Source organism: Oncorhynchus kisutch, unplaced genomic scaffold (assembly GCF_002021735.2).
Source record: "Oncorhynchus kisutch isolate 150728-3 unplaced genomic scaffold, Okis_V2 scaffold1247, whole genome shotgun sequence".
Classification (NCBI taxonomy): Eukaryota; Metazoa; Chordata; class Actinopteri; order Salmoniformes; family Salmonidae; genus Oncorhynchus; species Oncorhynchus kisutch.
Genome location: NW_022263192.1, coordinates 1,646 through 20,364, shown reverse-complemented (window position 1 = coordinate 20,364; position 18,719 = coordinate 1,646). Strand labels below are relative to the sequence as shown.

At 41.4% G+C, this 18,719-nt stretch overlaps 2 protein-coding genes across 3 annotated transcripts; both read right to left on the bottom strand.

Moving 5' to 3' along the window:
- Positions 1 to 584: 584 nt before the first annotated feature.
- Positions 585 to 7,126, bottom strand: LOC116365467 (gastrula zinc finger protein XlCGF26.1-like). The gene is made up of 2 exons (XM_031818085.1): positions 6,896 to 7,126; positions 585 to 2,319 (listed from the first exon to the last, which is right to left on the bottom strand). Exons 1-2 carry the CDS (start codon positions 7,059 to 7,061, stop codon positions 638 to 640), a joined length of 1,848 nt encoding a protein of 615 aa, XP_031673945.1. The 5' UTR covers positions 7,062 to 7,126; the 3' UTR covers positions 585 to 637.
- A 7,275-nt stretch (positions 7,127 to 14,401) lies between these two features.
- LOC116365468 (zinc finger protein 251-like) lies at positions 14,402 to 18,455 on the bottom strand. Of its 2 annotated transcripts, none has more exons than XR_004208120.1 (2): positions 18,187 to 18,421; positions 14,402 to 17,717 (listed from the first exon to the last, which is right to left on the bottom strand). XR_004208120.1 is itself a non-coding variant. In XM_031818086.1 (2 exons), the coding sequence occupies exons 1-2, from the start codon at positions 18,350 to 18,352 to the stop codon at positions 15,931 to 15,933; spliced, it is 1,131 nt and encodes a 376-aa protein (XP_031673946.1). In that variant the 5' UTR covers positions 18,353 to 18,455; the 3' UTR covers positions 14,402 to 15,930. The 2 variants fall into 2 exon arrangements, 1 of the variants encoding a protein (XP_031673946.1); XM_031818086.1 differs by having other exon boundaries at positions 14,402 to 16,895; positions 18,187 to 18,455.
- Positions 18,456 to 18,719: the final 264 nt, after the last annotated feature.

The window sequence follows — 18,719 nt, the reverse complement described above, 5'->3', positions numbered from 1 at the left end:
TTTCGATATTTTATCAAATAAAGAAAATAGCTAATTTAGTAAATAATTTCCTACCTGTTGTAGTCGGCACATGTGACAAATAACATTTGATTTGATACTGAGGCACAAACATACTTAGTTGTCAAGTCAACTTATCTGACAGTGCTGCTGTGAACTAGAGCAAAACAGGAGATGTATAAACAATGAAGGATATCATTGATGCAATTTCAATGTTGTTTGAGTTGCTTTGTGTTTCACCAAATTAGCTTGAGATGATTTTACTGCAACACTTCATCCAAGTTACTTGACATAGGAGTTTCAAAGAGCTGTCAGTCAAGGCGAGCTCATGAAAATCGCCATGCTATGTTGCGGTCTTAGGTCTCTATTTATGTAGTGTTGTGTTGTCTCTTGTCATGATGTGTGTTTTGTCCAATATTTTTATTTAATTTATTTAGTATTTTTAATCCCAGGCCCTGTCCCTGCAGGAGGCCTTTAGGTATCATTTCATTGTAAATAGGAATTTGTTCTTAACTGACTTGCCAAGTTAAATAAAGGTTAAATGAAGAAAAAAATAAAAAATAATAATATTCTGCGTGTACTCAGAATATTGTCCACATCCTGACTTTTTATTCTCATCTTGTGACTAAATAGATCTTTGTCATAATGTTATTTCTTTCAGCTTATCCTGTTTTCCTCCTTTGTGGATGTTTTTAACATGCGTCTGTAAGTTAGACTTTTGATTGAAGCTTTTCCCACAATCAGCACAGCTAAATGGTTTCTCTCCTGTGTGAGTCAGTTTATGGCTCCTAAGGTTCCCCTTCTGATTGAAGCTTTTCCCACAGTCAGCACAGCTAAATGGTTTCTCTGCTGTGTGAGTCTGGATATGTAAAGATAGTTTCCATTTCTGATTGAAGCTTTTTCCACAGTCAGCACAGCTAAATGGTTTCTCTCCTGTGTGAGTAAGTATATGCTTCTTTAGGGACCCCTTCTGATTGAAGCTTTTTCCACAGTCAGCACAGCTAAATGGTTTCTCTCCTGTGTGAGTAAGTATATGCTTCTTTAGGGACCCCTTCTGATTGAAGCTTTTTCCACAGTCAGCACAGCTAAATGGTTTCTCTCCTGTGTGAGTAAGTATATGATTCTTTAGGGACCCCTTCTGATTGAATCTTTTCCCACAGTCAGCACAGCTAAAAGGTTTATCTCCTGTGTGAGTAAGTGTATGCTTATTTAGGGACCCCTTCTGATTGAATCTTTTCCCACAGTCAGCACAGCTAAACGGTTTATCTCCTGTGTGAGTAAGTGTATGCTTATTTAGGGACCCCTTCTGATTGAAGCTTTTCCCGCAGTCTCCACAGCTAATTGATTTCTCCCCTGTGTGAATCCTCATGTGCTTGGACAGATCTCCTTTAAGTTTGAAAGTCTTGCAACAAACAGGGCTGGTGCAGGGTTTCCTACCGTGACAGAGTCGGACATGGGCCGTCACTTTACAGGTGGAATTGTAGCGTTTTCTGCAGAAGCTGCATTCGATGAGTCTCTCCTTGAAGAGAGTCGCATGACTCTTCAGGTCAGCTTTCAGAGCAAACATTTCACCACAGCCACGGCAGTGGTGAGGTTTTTTAGACGTGGGGCTGGGTTTGGAATAGTGTTCCCCCATTGATAGGTTTGGATCCAATGGAGGGCTGGGATCCAATGGTGGGCTGGGATCCAATGGCGGGCTGGGATCCAATGGCGGGCTGGGATCCAATGGAGGGCTGGGATCCAATGGAGGGCTGGGATCCAATGGTGGGCTGGGATCCAATGGTGGGCTGGGATCCAATGGTGGGCTGGGATCCAATGGTGGGCTGGGATCCAATGGTGGGCTGGGATCCAATGGCGGGCTGGGATCCAATAGCGGGCTGGGATCCAATGGCGTGCTGCTGTCAAGTGCTGCTGGGTCGCTGCTTAAGGTTGAGCTTTGGCTGGGTAGATTGTTTTGATTATCTTGAGGGTCACATGGAATGTAGAGACCCTTAAGGTGGGTCACAGTAACAAAAGGTGTGAGTTCCACTTGTTTAGGGTCACGCTCTCTGTTCTCCACATTTTGGGTTTGGGGAAGAGTCAAGGACTGAAGTGGGTCCTCCTGATCACATTCACTTTTCACACAGGAAGGAGTGAATTTGAACTCTATGATATCAGCCTCTAGCCCTTGAAGCTGCTCTTCCTCCTGACTGGTCCTGAGTTCCTCCTGTTCCTCTTTAATCTGTGGAAGTTCTGGGTTCTCCTGCCCCAGACTGGGGCTCCACTCCTGCTCACAGTGCTGCTGCTCAGGGAGAACCTCAAAGACAGAGAGTTGCAGAGATTCTGAAGGAAAGGAGAGAGGAGCAGAGGTTATCTATACAGCTTTTAGACATCAGGGTTGGGGTCAATTAGAAGTTAAAGCTAGAATCCTTAGTTTAGAATCCCTAACCACCATACTACCCTAACCACCATACTGCTCATCCATAACTGGCATCCAGTTTGTCTTCTTAATAATGGCTATAAGATATTAGCCTTACTACTTGCAAAACTAATTGAAGTCCTGGATGCAGGAGAGACTTTGGCAAAGTGGGTGGGGTTATATCCTTCCTGTTTGGCCCTGTCAAGGGGTGTCCTCGGATGGGGCCACAGTGTCTCCTGACCCCTCCTGTCTCAGCCTCCAGTATTTATGCTGCAGTAGTTTGTGTCGGGGGCTGGGGTCAGTTTGTTTTTATTTATTTTATTTTATTTTATTTCACCTTTATTTAACCAGGTAGGCTAGTTGAGAACAAGTTCTCATTTGCAACTGCGACCTGGCCAAGATAAAGCATAGCAGTGTGAGCATACAACAAAGAGTTACACATGGAGTAAACAATTAACAAGTCAATAACACAGTAGAAAACGAAGGGGGGGTCTATATACAATGTGTGCAAAAGGCATGAGGAGGTAGGCAAATAATTACAATTTTGCAGATTAACACTGGAGTGATGAATGATCAGATGGTCATGTACAGGTAGAGATATTGGTGTGCAGAAGAGCAGAAAAGTAAATAAATAAAAAACAGTACGGGGATGAGGTAGGTGAAAAGGGTGGGCTATTTACCAATAGACTATGTACAGCTGCAGCGATCGGTTAGCTGCTCAGATAGCTGATGTTTGAAGTTGGTGAGGGAGATGAAAGTCTCCAACTTCAGCGATTTTTGCAATTCGTTCCAGTCACAGGCAGCAGAGTACTGGAACGAAAGGCGGCCAAATGAGGTGTTGGCTTTAGGGATGATCAGTGAGATACACCTGCTGGAGCGCGTGCTACGGATGGGTGTTGCCATCGTGACCAGTGAGCTGAGATAAGGCGGAGCTTTACCTAGCATAGACTTGTAGATGACCTGGAGCCAGTGGGTCTGGCGACGAATATGTAGCGAGGGCCAGCCGACTAGAGCATACAAGTCGCAGTGGTGGGTAGTATAAGGTGCTTTAGTAACAAAACGGATGGCACTGTGATAGACTGCATCCAGTTTGCTGAGTAGAGTGTTGGAAGCCATTTTGTAGATGACATCGCCGAAGTCGAGGATCGGTAGGATAGTCAGTTTTACTAGGGTAAGCTTGGCGGCTTGAGTGAAGGAGGCTTTGTTGCGGAATAGAAAGCCGACTCTTGATTTGATTTTCGATTGGAGATGTTTGATATGAGTCTGGAAGGAGAGTTTGCAGTCTAGCCAGACACCTAGGTACTTATAGACGTCCACATATTCTAGGTCGGAACCATCCAGGGTGGTGATGCTAGTCGGGCATGCGGGTGCAGGCAGCGACCGGTTGAAAAGCATGCATTTGGTTTTACTAGCGTTTAAGAGCAGTTGGAGGCCACGGAAGGAGTGTTGTATGGCATTGAAGCTTGTTTGGAGGTTAGATAGCACAGTGTCCAAAGACGGGCCGAAAGTATATAGAATGGTGTCGTCTGCGTAGAGGTGGATCAGGGAATCGCCCGCAGCAAGAGCAACATCATTGATATACACAGAGAAAAGAGTCGGCCCGAGAATTGAACCCTGTGGCACCCCCATAGAGACTGCCAGAGGACCGGACAGCATGCCCTCCGATTTGACACACTGAACTCTGTCTGCAAAGTAATTGGTGAACCAGGCAAGGCAGTCATCCGAAAAACCGAGGCTACTGAGTCTGCCGATAAGAATATGGTGATTGACAGAGTCGAAAGCCTTGGCGAGGTCGATGAAGACGGCTGCACAGTACTGTCTTTTATCGATGGCGGTTATGATGTCGTTGTGATGTCGTTGTTATATCTGGAGTACTTCTCCTGTCCTATTCGGTGACCTGTGTGAATCTAAGTGTGCGTTCTCTAATTCTCTCCTTCTCTCTTTCTTTCTCTCTCTCGGAGGACCTGAGCCCTAGGACCATGCCCCAGGACTACCTGACATGATGACTCCTTGCTGTCCCCAGTCCACCTGACCGTGCTGCTGCTCCAGTTTCAACTGTTCTGCCTTATTATTATTCGACCATGCTGGTCATTTATGAACATTTGAACATCTTGGCCATGTTCTGTTATAATCTCCACCCGGCACAGCCAGAAGAGGACTGGCCACCCCACATAGCCTGGTTCCTCTCTAGGTTTCTTCCTAGGTTTTGGCCTTTCTAGGGAGTTTTTCCTAGCCACTGTGCTTCTACACCTGCATTGCTTGCTGTTTGGGGGTTTAGGCTGAGTTTCTGTACAGCACTTTGAGATATCAGCTGATGTACGAAGGGCTATATAAATAAATTTGATTTGATGCAGTCATTGATGAAACACAGTCTGGCTTTATGAGGAACATACATATTTCTAACGATATCAGACTAGTACTAGACATACTTGACTACTCAGACCTAATAACCAAGGATAGCTTCATATTCTACCCTACCAAGCAAAAAGACAGTAACTGCTAATTTGTTCGAAAATTAGTTAATGTCTTTTTTGCTACATTAAACACATGCTTAATAATGTGGACAAGTATCCTGCCTCTATTGTATTGTGTTTTGGACAAAATGGGGGTCATATTAGCAGTAACTGCATAAAGTTACTGTGAAACAAGGTAAATAAAAGCCATTTTTCTCAGTTCCACGCTATGAGTGTAACAGATGTGAAACGCTAGCTTAGTTAGCAGTAGTTCGCGCTAAATAGCGTTTCAATCGGTGACGCCACTTGCTCTGAGACCTTGAAGTAGTAGTTCCCCTTGCTCTGCAAGGGCCGCGGCTTTTGTGGAGCGATGGGTAACGATGCTTCGTGGGTGACTGTTGTTGATGTGTGCAGAGGGTCCCTGGTTCACGCCCGGGTATGGGCGAGGGGACAGTCTAAAGTTATACTGTTACATGAGCAGTTACTGCCTTTCTGCTTGGTAGGACAGTATTGTTTTTCCATTTTTCATAAAGCATTTGACACAGAGCAGCAGTTCCTCTTCCACTCCCTTGAAATGTGGCATTAGAGATTTTTTATGTAAGGCTTTTAAGACTATAGGAATGGTAACAGCTCTATCAAACTGAAACATGGCATCTCACCTAGATTTGAGTTATTTGTTTTTTATTAATCAACTTCTTACAAATTCTTTAAATAATAGTCCTGTACAAGGTATTTCCATAGCTGGTAAAAGCATTATTTAACCCAACTGTCTGACGATACTTTTTCTGAAATATGCTAGTCAGATTCCCATATCGATCAATGTGATAGAATCATTTTCCGAAGCATCACGTCTATGTCTTAACATTAAGAAATGTGAACTCATGGCTATCAAAGATTTTATGACAACCTTATATTATGGTATTCCAGTGAAAGAATAACTTACATATTTAGGCATAACCATTAATAAGGATCAGAAGTCTAGAGGCTTATTACATTTGAACCCTCTTATTAAAAACCCCCAGAAGAAGCTAAAATCAATGGCTACAGAGGGACTTCTCTTTAAAAGTCCTAATAACCAAGGCTGAGGGTATCTCTAGGCTAACATATGTCGCTCTTTATATTATTATGGTAAAATAAGCAGAGAGAGACCAGAAGCTTTTCAACTTTCTATTTAGAAACCGTACCCATTACATTAGGAAAACTGTTGTAATAAACACTTCTGAGTATGGTGGATTGGAATTTTCTGGACTTTACTACTTTTAGTAGTAAAACAATTCCTAAGAAGACCCACTTGTATGTAGAACTTTATTCCTCATCATGTCTTCTCTACTTTTGGTCACCTTAACTTCATGTTGGTTTGCAATTATAATATTGACAAAGTTCCAGTGAAACTCTGCTTTTCATCGGCGGGTTTTCTTGTCATGATCCTTAATTTATAAGCTGAATTTTTTTCCACACAGATATTATATATGGAATAATCAGGACACATTGTATAAAAACACTTATTTGTTTGTAGAATATTGGTTCCAAAAAGAATATCCTATTGGTGAGCCAACTTGTAGATGCAGAGGGTCTTTCACTTAATTTTAAGAAATTCTTATCACTCTATCCCTGTGACACCATAATATTCCGTAAATTCAAATTAACAGTGCATTTGCTTAAACATTCTGGCTTGTACATCTTGTGAGAGGAAATGTTCCTAACAAACGTAGCTATAGCATCTCATCAGAGGTGTGTAATCAGCAGCAAAGTAACAAAGTATAATGTATTAGGCAAGGTTGGGTCAATTAGAAGTAAATTCAAGTGAACCAACATTCGAATTCAATTATTGAACAACTAGAATATTTATTCAATCTCAAACTGAAGATAATAAGCTAGTATTTATTTAAAAAAAAAAAACATTTAAAAGTACAACTTCAAATCACTTCCTGGTTCGTGACGATGTTTTCCTCCATTAATAAAACATATTGAAATGCAGCTCGCTTAAAACCTAAACAGTTTATTTATTGAGTTATCTACCTAGCCATCACTAGATCTACATACGAACCTATTCTACATAGTTTTATCTCCGGTGTGATCCGCAGCAGTCTCCGTAGCCGATCATTCTCCTCCTGGTACTCCGCTACCGTTTCTTCAACTGCACCGAAAATCTCCACAGCTGCCGCGGTTAAACGCTCATTTAAAAACACACGAAACGACTGTAGTTTAGACATGTTTCAGTCGACTGAGAGTTGAAGAAAGAACGATGGTGACAAACACACTCCTAGTTTTATTTCCGTATTTTATTTTTCTGTTTTTAGAAGCGGGTGGAGAGCCCATAAACACAACACAGCGCCACAATGTGGGTGGGGGGGTTTAATACAAGTTACAGATAAATTACAATGGAAATGGATAACTACGTGTGGAAACACGAAACAGTTAAATTGAGTAATAGCGTTGTTATTAGTGTATGCTTGGGACTAATGGGACAGCGTGCACTAAACCAGAGAATGTCATTATCAAGAGCAATTATAAAGACATGCGATTGAAATGGGTCTGACAAAACACTGTAATCTACTTAACAGAGTTTGTAAGTATAGAAAATGCACTTATCTGGAGTCGACTGAATATCATTGCTTGAGTAGCATTAGGTCAAAATGGATGAGAAATACTCTTGGACAAATGGAAGGAGATCTTTTCTGGAAAGCATACATTTGTATATTTCTGTTTAATCATTACATTATCACATGAATCAAATCAGACTTTACTTATATAACTTTTTTGTTTTTATTAATACATACTTTATCTGAAACCGAAAGCTGGGTTAACTGGATGTTTAAAGAATAGCTCTGTTGCCAAAGGAGAACAGGTGTGTGTGTGTGTTTGTCTGTAGCCAGCTGTGTAGCATGACGCTAAACATTTGACTGTCAACAGCAGGACTCAAGTGTTCAGCCCTGTTTCCATGACTAATGTACCAGGTTTATAATCCACAGTTTTCATCCCTGTTTCCTTCACTAATGTACCAGGTTTATAATCCACTGTGTTCAGTCCTGTTTCATGACTAATGTACCGGGTTTATAATCCACAGTGTTCATCCCTGTTTCCTTCACTAATGTACCAGGTTTATAATCCACTGTGTTCAGCCCTGTTTCCATGACTAATGTACCAGGTTTATAATCCACAGTGTTCATCCCTGTTTCTTCACGAATGTACCAGGTTTATAATCCACCATGTTCATCCCTGTTTCCATCACTAATGTACCAGGTTTATAATCCACAGTGTTCATCCCTGTTTCCATCACTAATGTACCAGGTTTATAATCCACAGTGTTCTGCCCTGTTTCCATGATCTATGTACAATGCTTATCATCCACAGTGTTCATCCCTGTTTCCATGATTTATGTACCAGGGTTATCATCCACAGTGTTCATCCCTGTTTCCATGACTAATGTACCAGGCATATAATCCACAGTGTTCAGCCCTGTTTCCATCACTAATGTACCAGGATTATAATCCACAGTGTCCGGGCCTGTTTCCATGATTTATGTACCAGGGTTATCATCCACGGTGTTCATCCCGGTTTCCATGATTTATGTACCAGGGTTATCATCCACAGTGTTCAGCCCATTTTCCATGATTTATGTACCAATGTTATCATCCACAGTGTTCAGCCCCTTTTCCATGATTTATGTACCAATGTTATCATCCACAGTGTTCAGCCATGTTTCCATGATTTATGTACCAGGGTTATCATCCACAGAGGTGTAAAAAGGAGCTAAGACAAAACAAGGACAACACAATGATGACGTGAGTCACAACAGAAAAGTGCGTCTTAGTGGGAGGACTGCAAGGGCAACCAAACCACGTCATTATATAATTACATTACATTCATCCATGGATATTTTTGTTTATTGAAAGGTAGCATTCATTTCAAGGCTCCTTGGAGTATAAGTGGAACACATTGAAATTCTGACTGATGTGAAATTGGCATCTACTCAAAGAGGATCGAGAAACAGAAGACACTTTTCTACTCTCTGTCGTCACCACTTGGGTCATTTGTTTCGTTGTGAGTAAAGTATTGACGGCAATGTGCTGCCGTACAGTCAGTCGCACAACAAGACAAATCAGCACAGCAGGACAGCATTCAGTTGTACTAAAGTTTTTTTAAACTAACCATTATTCTATATGTGGTTGTACTCCTGTTTTTCCTAGTATCCCTGTGAAAAGGTGGTCTGGTAACAGTATAGCTTCCTCCACGGTCCTTTTCCCCCATACTGGACTCCAACCAGTGATCCGCTGCTTGCAAACATGTGACCGCTCTCCTTGACAACGTACCAACTGTTGAGTATGGAAAAATATCTACTTCGATAGTTCCATTGGTGACATTTCAACCTTGCTGTGGAATGAGTTTTCGATATGATTTTAACTCCGTTACACTCACCCCTTCTAAACTCGCTACACACAGAGAGAGATTAGAAATATAATTCACATTCTCACTTCTCATGCTGTTGTAGCCTACTGAAAGGATCCACATTAGTGTAATAAATCCACTTCATTGGCCAGCTAGCCGACAGTGGTGTAAAGTACTTAAGTAGTACTTCAAAGTATTTTTACTGAAGTCGTATTTTGGGGTATCTGTACTTTACTATTTATGTTTTTGACAACTTTTACTTTTTACTCAATAAATGTTCTCTCTTACCCAAAAGTAGTTGTTACATTTTGAATGCTTAGCACGACAGAGAAATGGTCCATGTTTGCAATTTGTAATATGATATCTGAGTGAGACTAACTAATAAAATCAATGTGGGCCCCCCGGTTGGTAATTCGACCACTAGACTAGAAAATGTTAGCTGACATGGGCTAATTGAGTGACTATCAGTGACTGACATAAGAGACAACTGTTTCTGCTCAACCAAATGTCCACATTGCACCTTGTGTTTTGTACTATCCTAACTCACAAATGTAAGTTGAAACCCAGACAGTTAAAAGTATAATAATACAAATCATATTTTATGGGGGTGGGAATTGATCCTAGGGCCTTCAAAAGGTGGGCCCATCCCTGTGCTAGAATATCTAGCTTCCTGTCAGCATGCTCCATGGTGCACCTTGGATGGAACCACTTACTAGGGAGAATAGGGTACTCTTGGTCCACTCAGTGTTCCCTCTTCGCAAAATATATCTGACATTTATTTTTTATAAATAATTATATACATGCGAAGACAACTACCCAACTACCAAAAGGAAAAAAGGCTGCCTAAGTATGATTCCCAATCAGAGACAACGATAGACAGCTGTCCCTGATTGAGAACCATACCCGGCCAAAACCTAGAAACAAACAACATAGAATGCCCACCCTGACCTAACCAAATAGAGAAATAAAACGGCGCTCTAAGGTCAGGGCGTGACATGGGCGGATGGTGAAGTAGACATACTTGGTATTCACATCTCAAAAAATATAAATTAACTTATCACAATCAATTTCAATAGAAAGTTAACAAAAATAGATAAGATTCTGCAACCATGGAGAGGCAAATACTTCTGTTTATGGAAAATTCACATTGATTAACTCTTTGGTCCCACCACAGTTGACTTACTTACTAATGAGGCTGCCTACTCCAGACAACTTGTTTTTAAAATCCTATGAGCAAAATATATCATTTTATTTGGAAAGCTAAGCCATACAAAATGAAACGTGCCTATTTATATAATGAACATGAGTTTGTGGGGCTAAAATGGTTACATATTAAAGCTTTAAACCGCTCATTAAAGGATTCACTCATACATCAATTCTACTTAAACCCAAAATGGTTCTCCAGTAGATTAAGTCAATTTGTTTAAAAAAAGTAGCCTTTTGCCTTCATGCAGATTACAACTTCTAATTTCCGACTAATTTAAAATGAAATTAAAGTATCACCCTTTCTTAAACAAGCCATACAAAGTGGGTTCAAATTCCAGAAAAGATAGAACATATATTACAACAAATTTTATGGTTAAACTCAAATATACTGATTAATAAAAAACATTCTTTAAATATTATATTTATTAATATTATGAATAGAAACAGAGGAGTTATGTCACATATGCAGCTATTGAAAATATATAGGAATGTCTGCTCTATCCAAACATACAACCAACTGATTGACGCATTACCACAAAAATGGAGGAGACAAGTGGAAGAGGGAGAAGGTAGGGCACTTGTTGTCTGCCATATAGTAAAGATACAAATGGGCTGGAAAGAATTGGCATAAACAGAAAAATATACCCGTTTTATTTGAGGACACAAATGTTGACAGCTGCGCCATACAGGCTGCAAAATAAATGGGAAGTGCTTGGGTCATTTGCCGTCAATAAATTGCAATGAAGTGGAACGACATTTATTGGATATTTCTAACTTTTTTAACAAATCAAAAACAGAAAAATTGGGCGTGCAAAATTATTCAGCCCCTTTACTTTCAGTGCAGCAAACTCTCTCCAGAAGTTCAGTGAGGATCTCTGAATGATCCAATGTTGACCTAAATGACTAATGATGATAAATACAATCCACCTGTGTGTAATCAAGTCTCCGTATAAATGCACCTGCACTGTGATAGTCTCAGAGGTCAGTTAAAAGCGCAGAGAGCATCATGAAGAACAAGGAACACACCAGGCAGGTCCGAGATACTGTTGTGAAGGAGTTTAAAGCCGGATTTGGATACAAAAGATTTCCCAAGCTTTAAACATCCCAAGGAGCACTGTGCAAGTGATAATAAAGTATCAGACCACTGAAAATCTACCAAGACCTGGCCGTCCCTCTAAACTTTCAGCTCATACAAGGAGAAGACTGATCAGAGATGCAGCCAAGAGGCCCATGATCTCTCTGGATGAACTGCAGAGATCTACAGCTGAGGTGGGAGACTCTGTCCATAGGACAACAATCAGTCGTATATTGCACAAATCTGGCCTTTATGGAAGAGTGGCAAGAAGAAAGCCATTTCTTAAAGATATCCATAAAAAGTGTTGTTTAAAGTTTGCCACAAGCCACCTGGGAGACCACACCAAACATGTGGAAGAGGTGCTCTGGTCAGATGAAACCAAAATTGAACTTTTTGGCAACAATGCAAACGTTATGTTTGGCGTAAAAGCAACACAGCTCATCACCCTGACCACACCATCCCCACTGTCACACATGGTGGTGGCAGCACTCATGGTTTGGGCCTGCTTTTCTTCAGCAGGGACAGGGAAGATGGTTAAAATGATGGGAAGATGGATGGAGCCAAATACAGGACCATTCTGGAAGAAAACCTGATGGAGTCTGCAAAAGACCTGAGACTGGGATGGAGATTTGTCTTCCAACCAAGACAATGATCCAAAACATAAAGCAAAATCTACAATGGAATGGTTCAAAAATAAACATATCCAGGTGTTAGAATGGCCAAGTCAAAGTCCAGACCTGAATCCAATCGAGAATCTGTGGAAAGAACTGAAAACTGCTGTTCACAAATGCTCTCCATCCAACCTCACTGAGCTCGAGCTGTTTTGCAAGGAGGAATGGGAAAAAATGTCAGTCTCTCGATGTGCAACACTGATAGAGACATACCCCAAGCGACTTACAGCTGTAATCGCAGCAAAAGGTGGCGCTACAAAGTATTAACTTAAGGGGGCTGAATAATTTTGCACGCCCAATTTTTCAGTTTTTGATTTGTTAGAAAAGTTTGAAATATCCAATAAATGTCGTTCCACTTCATGATTGTGTCCCACTTGTTGTTGATTCTTCACAAAAAAATAGTTTTATATCTTTATGTTTGAAGCCTGAAATGTGGCAAAAGGTCGCAAAGTTCAAGGGGGCCGAATACTTTCGCAAGGCACTGTATATGGGGCATACAATAATCTCAACTCTGTAGATTTGGCTGCAGAGACAGACTCCGTACATCATTTATTTTGGTATTGCCCCTATGTAGCTTGTCTCTGGTCACAGGTTCAGGAATGGTAAAAAAAAACAACAACATTCATTTAAAATGAACCTTACAAATAGCAGTGTTGGGCAATTTGGAAAGCCACAGTCAGTCAAATAATATTACTGGTAGTAAAAGTTGACATCTCTGGCTCACAATCTGTGGATACTATACGATTAGAAAGGTTCAAAATGTATATAAAACATCACAGCACAATTCAAAAATATATTGCACATGTAAACCAAACGACGGTGGTCTATGGCGATAGGCTGAGAGTGGCTGAGGGTGGGAGTAAGGAGTCTATGTTCAGTCATGTATTATTCTGTAATTACTGTATGTGCAGTCGTGGCCAAAAGTGTTGAGAATTACATATATTAATTTTCACAAAGTCTGCTACCTCAGTTTGGAGGATGGCAATTTGCATATACTCCAGAATGTTATGAAGAGTGATCATTTGCCATTCAAATGAACTGAATCCCCCAAAAACATTTCCACTGCATTTCAGCCCTGCCACAAAAGGACCAGCTGACATCATGTCAATGATTCTCTCGGTAACACAGGTGTGAGTGTTGACGAGGACAAGGCCAGAGATCACTCTGTCATGCTGATTGAGTTCGAATAACAGACTGGAAGCTTCAAAAGGAGGGTGGTGCTTGGAATTATTGTTCTTCCTCTGTCATCCATGGTTACCTGCAAGGAAACACGTGTCTTCATCATTGCTTTGATATTCTTCAAAAGGTACAGGGATTGGACTGCTGAGGACTGGGGTAGAGTCATTTTCTCTGATGAATCCCCTTTCCGATTGTTTGGGGCATCCGGAAAAAAGCTTGTCCGGCGAAGACAAGGTGAACGCTACCATCAGTCCTGTGTCATGCCAACAGTAAAGCATCCTGATACCATTCATGTGTGGGGTTGCTTCTCAGCCAAGGGAGTGGGCTCACTCACAATTTTGCCTAAGAACACAGCCATGAATAAAGAATGGTACCAACACATCCTCCGAGAGCAACTTCTCCCAGGAACAGTTTGGCGACGAACAATGTATTTTCCAGCATGATGGAGCACCTTGCCATAAGGCAAAATTGATAAGTGACTCGGGACCAAAACATAAATATTTTGGGTCCATGGCCAGGAAACTCCAGACCTTAAACCCATTGAGAACTTGTGGTCAATCCTCAAGAGGTGGGTGGACAAACAAAAACCCACAAATTCTGACAAACTCCAAGCATTAATTACGCAAGAATGGGCTGCCATCAGTCAGGATGTGGCCCAGAAGTTAATTGACAGCATGCCAGGGCGGATTGCAGAGGCCTTGAAAAAGAAGGGTCAACACTGCAAATATTGACTCTTTACATCAACTTCATGTAATTGTCAATAAAAGGCTTTGACACTTATGAAATGCTTGTAATTATACTTCAGTATTCCATAGTAACATCTGACAAAAATATCTAAAGACACTGAAGCAGCAAACTTTGTGAAATTAATATTTGTGTCATTCTCAAACCTTTTGGCCGACTGTACAGTACCAGACCTACTAATTCCTGCGGGTTTTATTTGTTCTATTTTATACGTTGTAGAATAATAGTGAAGACATCAAAACTATGAACTAACACATATGGAATCATGTAGTAACCAAAAAAAGTGTTAAACAAATCAAAATATATTTTATATCTGAGATTCTTCAAAGTAGCCCCCCTTTTGCCTTGATCACAGCATTGCACACTTTTGTAGCAGAAAAACTGTAAAAAAAACATGGGTTAATAAAAAAAGTAAATGTTACTTATTTAATGAATAACATAACTTCCATGTAAACAATGAGTCGTTGGGACCTCCCAGGATGTCACAAAATGGTCGCCTAAAGTCGTCAGGACGTTGTGTCATGGTTCCCTAGAGGATCTGTCTAATTCCTGGCTGGTCTCGAGGACGTTTTTAAGGAATTATTGGGATGTTGTGTCATGGTCCCTAAAGGTTCATGGGACGTTGTGCCATGCTCTCTCCTGGAGGTTTTTGTCTAGTTCCCGGTTTGTTCCGAGGACGTTACCCGATGCTCATAAAGAAATGCCCAATCCCCCCCCCCAAAAAAATTGTTTACCCAGGGCACACGCACCCTAGTTTCATTACACATCACCCTTTGTTACTGTTGCCAAGCCCATCAAGGCCCTGATTGGTGAACCACTGATCCAGTCACAGCTCTTTGTCTTTTGGCAATGCTAGGGACAGCCACCCCTACACAAACAGTGCTTTTAACAGTGTTTTACACCCACATATTTGAGAATGTTCCCCTAGGCGGCTTCCACCCAGTTACCTAACCCTGAACCTTAGAGGCTGCTGCCCTATATACATAGACATGAATTCACTGGCCACTTGCATAATGGAACACTAGTCACTTTAATAATATTTACATACTGCTTTACTCATCTCATATGTATATAATATATTCTGTTCTAGTGTCTTTTAGTCAATGCCACTCTGACATGGCTCGTCCTAATATTTACATGCAGCTTTACTCATCTCATATGTATATAATATATTCTGTTCTAGTGTATTTTAGTCTATGCCACTCTGACATGGCTCGTCCTAATATTTATATATTCCTTAATTCCATTATTTTACTTTTTGGTTTGTGTGTATTCCTGCTGTGCCACAAAATCTGTAGAATTTCAGAAGTTCCCTACTCATTCATTACCTATAATACATCTATGCACGTAACAAAACAATGCCATCTGCACTAATATTTTAGTCATCAGTTAATCTGACCATTCTCTCAGACTTCATTTACTTATTCCAGCTATGTTTGTCTGAGCGTGTACTCAGAATCGTCCACATCCTGACTTTTTAAGTTCATCTTGTGACTAAATAGATCTTTGTCATAATGTTCTTTCTTTCAGTTTTAATCCTGTTTTCCTCCTTTGTGTATTTTTTTCACATGCGTCAGTAAGTTAGACTTTTGAGTGAAGCTTTTCCCGCAATCATTACAGCTAAATGGTTTCTCTCCTGTGTGAGTGAGTTTATGGTTTCTTAGGTTCCCCTTCTGATTGAAGCTTTTCCCACAGTCACCACAGCTAAATGGTTTCTCTCCTGTGTGAGTCAGTTTATGCTTCTTTAGGGACCCCTTCTGATTAAAGCTTTTCCCACAGTTATCACAGCTAAATGGTTTCCCTCCTGTGTGAGTCCGTTTATGGATCCGTAGGTTCCCCTCCTGATTGAAGCTTTTCCCAGTCTCCACAGCTAAATGCTTTCTCTCCTGTGTGAGTCAGCATATGGCTCCTTAGGTTCCACTTATGAATGAAGCTTTTCCCACAGTCTCCACAGCTAAATGATTTATTTCCTGTGTGAGTCAACATATGGTTCTTTAGGTTCCCCTTCAAATTAAAGCTTTTCCCACAGTCTCCACAGCTAAATGGTTTCTCTCCCACTCCTGTGTGAATCCTCATGTGCTTGGACAGATATCCTTTGAGTTTGAAGGTCTTGGCACAAACAGGGCAGGTGCAGGGTCTCCCACTGTGACAGAGGCGGATATGGGCCTTTAGTTTACAGGTGGAGGTGCAGCGTTTTCTGCAGAAACTGCATTCACGGAGTCTCTTCTTGTAGAGAGTCATATGCCTCTGCAGGTCAGCTTTCAGAGCAAAGTTTTCACCACATTCACAGCAGTGGTGAGTTTTTCTAGACGTGCTGGAAGAATGTTCCGCCATCGATGGGCTGGGATCCAACGATGGGCTGCTGTCAAGTGCCGCTGGGTCGCTGCTTAAGGTGGAGCTGTGGCTGGAGGCATTGTTTTGATTATCTGGAGGGTCACAGGGAATGTTGAGACCCTTAAGGTGGGTCACAGTAACAAAAGGTGTGAGAACCACTTGTTTAGGATCACTCTCTCTGTTCTCCACAGTCTGGGTTTGGGGAGAAGTGAAGGACTGAAATGGGTCCTCCTGGTCACATTCACTTTTCACACAGGAAGGAGTGATTTTGAAATCAGCCTCCAGCCCTTGAAGCTGGTCTTCCTCCTGACTGGTCCTGAGTTCCTCCTGTTCCTCTTTAATCTGTGGAAGCTCTGGGTTCTCCTGCCCCAGACTGGGGCTCCACTCCTGCTCACAGTGCTGCTGCTCAGGGAGAACCTCCTCCTCAGAGACAGAGAGCTGCAGGGAGTCTGGAGGAAAGGAGCGAGGAGCAAAGGTTATCTATAGAGCCTTTAGACAGTCGTCACTAGCTGGCACAGCCACAGTCATAAACCCACCTATTTCTAAAATGCATCTTCTTAAAGCAGAACTGAACTCAAGAACCAATTTCTCTAATTGAAAACAGCATGTGACCAGGAACTCTGCCAGAGCACGTGGATAGTTAAAGGCCATGAGCAGTCAGAAGTATGTGTTTCATGAAATTGGATGATATTTGAAGGAAACCAGATTAAAGTATGATGACCAAAGTGTGAAAATGACTGTTGCTTCTACATTGATAAAGTCTGATCATAAAGTTACTGGTTCCCTCCCCCATGTCAAACACTTGGACTCATTATTAAGGGGACAAGGTGACATCACTTAATTTTAATGTGTGCTAACATAATATTCTCTTCTCTTTAAATAAGTACTGCATTGTCACAAACATCGGAGAAGTCGTGTTTGCAGAGGGGCGTGGTTTATATAGCTGGTCATGGCTCACATCAACACCAAACCCTAGACCCACACCAATTTGCATACCGCCCCAACAAATCCATGGGTTGGGAGTAAAAGCTGTTAGGAAGCCTTTTGGACCTAGATTTGGTACTCCAGTACCGCTTGCTGTGCATTAACAGACAGAACAGTCTATGACTAGGGTGGCTGAAGTCTGACAATTTTTAGGGCCTTCCTCTGACACCGTCTGGTATAGAGGTCCTGGATGGCAGGAAGCTTGGCCCCGAGCAGTTGCCATACCAGGCAGTAATGCAACCAGTCAGGATGCTCTCGATGGTCCAGCTGTAGAACCTTTTGAGGATCTGAGGACAATTACAAAATATGTTCAGTCTCCTGAGGTGGAATAGGCTTTGTCGTGCCCTCTTCACAACTGTTTTAGTGTGTTTGGACCATGATATCTATGCATACTCACTTTAACTCTATCTACATGTACATATTGCCTCAATTACCTCGACTAACATGTGCCCCCCACACTGACTCTGTACCGGTACCCCCTGTATATAGCCTCGCTACAGTTACAAATAAAATTGTGGTCACACCAGATCTGAACAGATTTCTGATCAACCCCCCCCCCCTACCTTTTTAGATATATGTGACCAACAGATGGATATCTGCATTCCCGTTAATGTGAAATCCATAGATTAGGGCACAATGAATTTATTTCAATTGATTTAATTCCTTATGTTAACTGTAACTTAGTAAAATGTTAGAAATTGTTAAATGTATTTATATTTTTGTTCAGCGTAGCCATCTGAAGATCTACATACGAACCTATCCTACATAGTTTTATCTCCGGTGTGATCCGCAGCAGTCTCCGTAACCGATCATTCTCCTCGTGGTACTCCGCTACCGTTTCTTCAACTGCCCCGAAAATCTCCACAGCTGCCGCCGTTAAACGCTCATTTAAAAACACACGAAACGACTGGAGTTTAGACATGTTTTAGTCGACTGAAAGTTGGGTATTCAGCATGTATGTTTTCGCGGACGAGGACAAACAAACCCAAACAAACTCTCCCTACCGTTTTACTTCCGTATTGTTTTGTTCTGTTTTTGTCAGCGGGAAACGAGACCAGAAACAAATCACAGCGCCCCCATGGTGATCGGGTTTTACTACAGGCTACAGACCAATGATACTGGGAATAGATGCTGTAGCTCAGGGATTCTTGAAAGACGGGACAAACTCCACCTTTTTCACACAAATATTTTCTTCATATAAACAACATTTGAAATATACATTTTGATGAACCAGATATACATGAAAAAATTAGGATGTTTTCTGAAAATGCAACTAAGTGGATTTATGT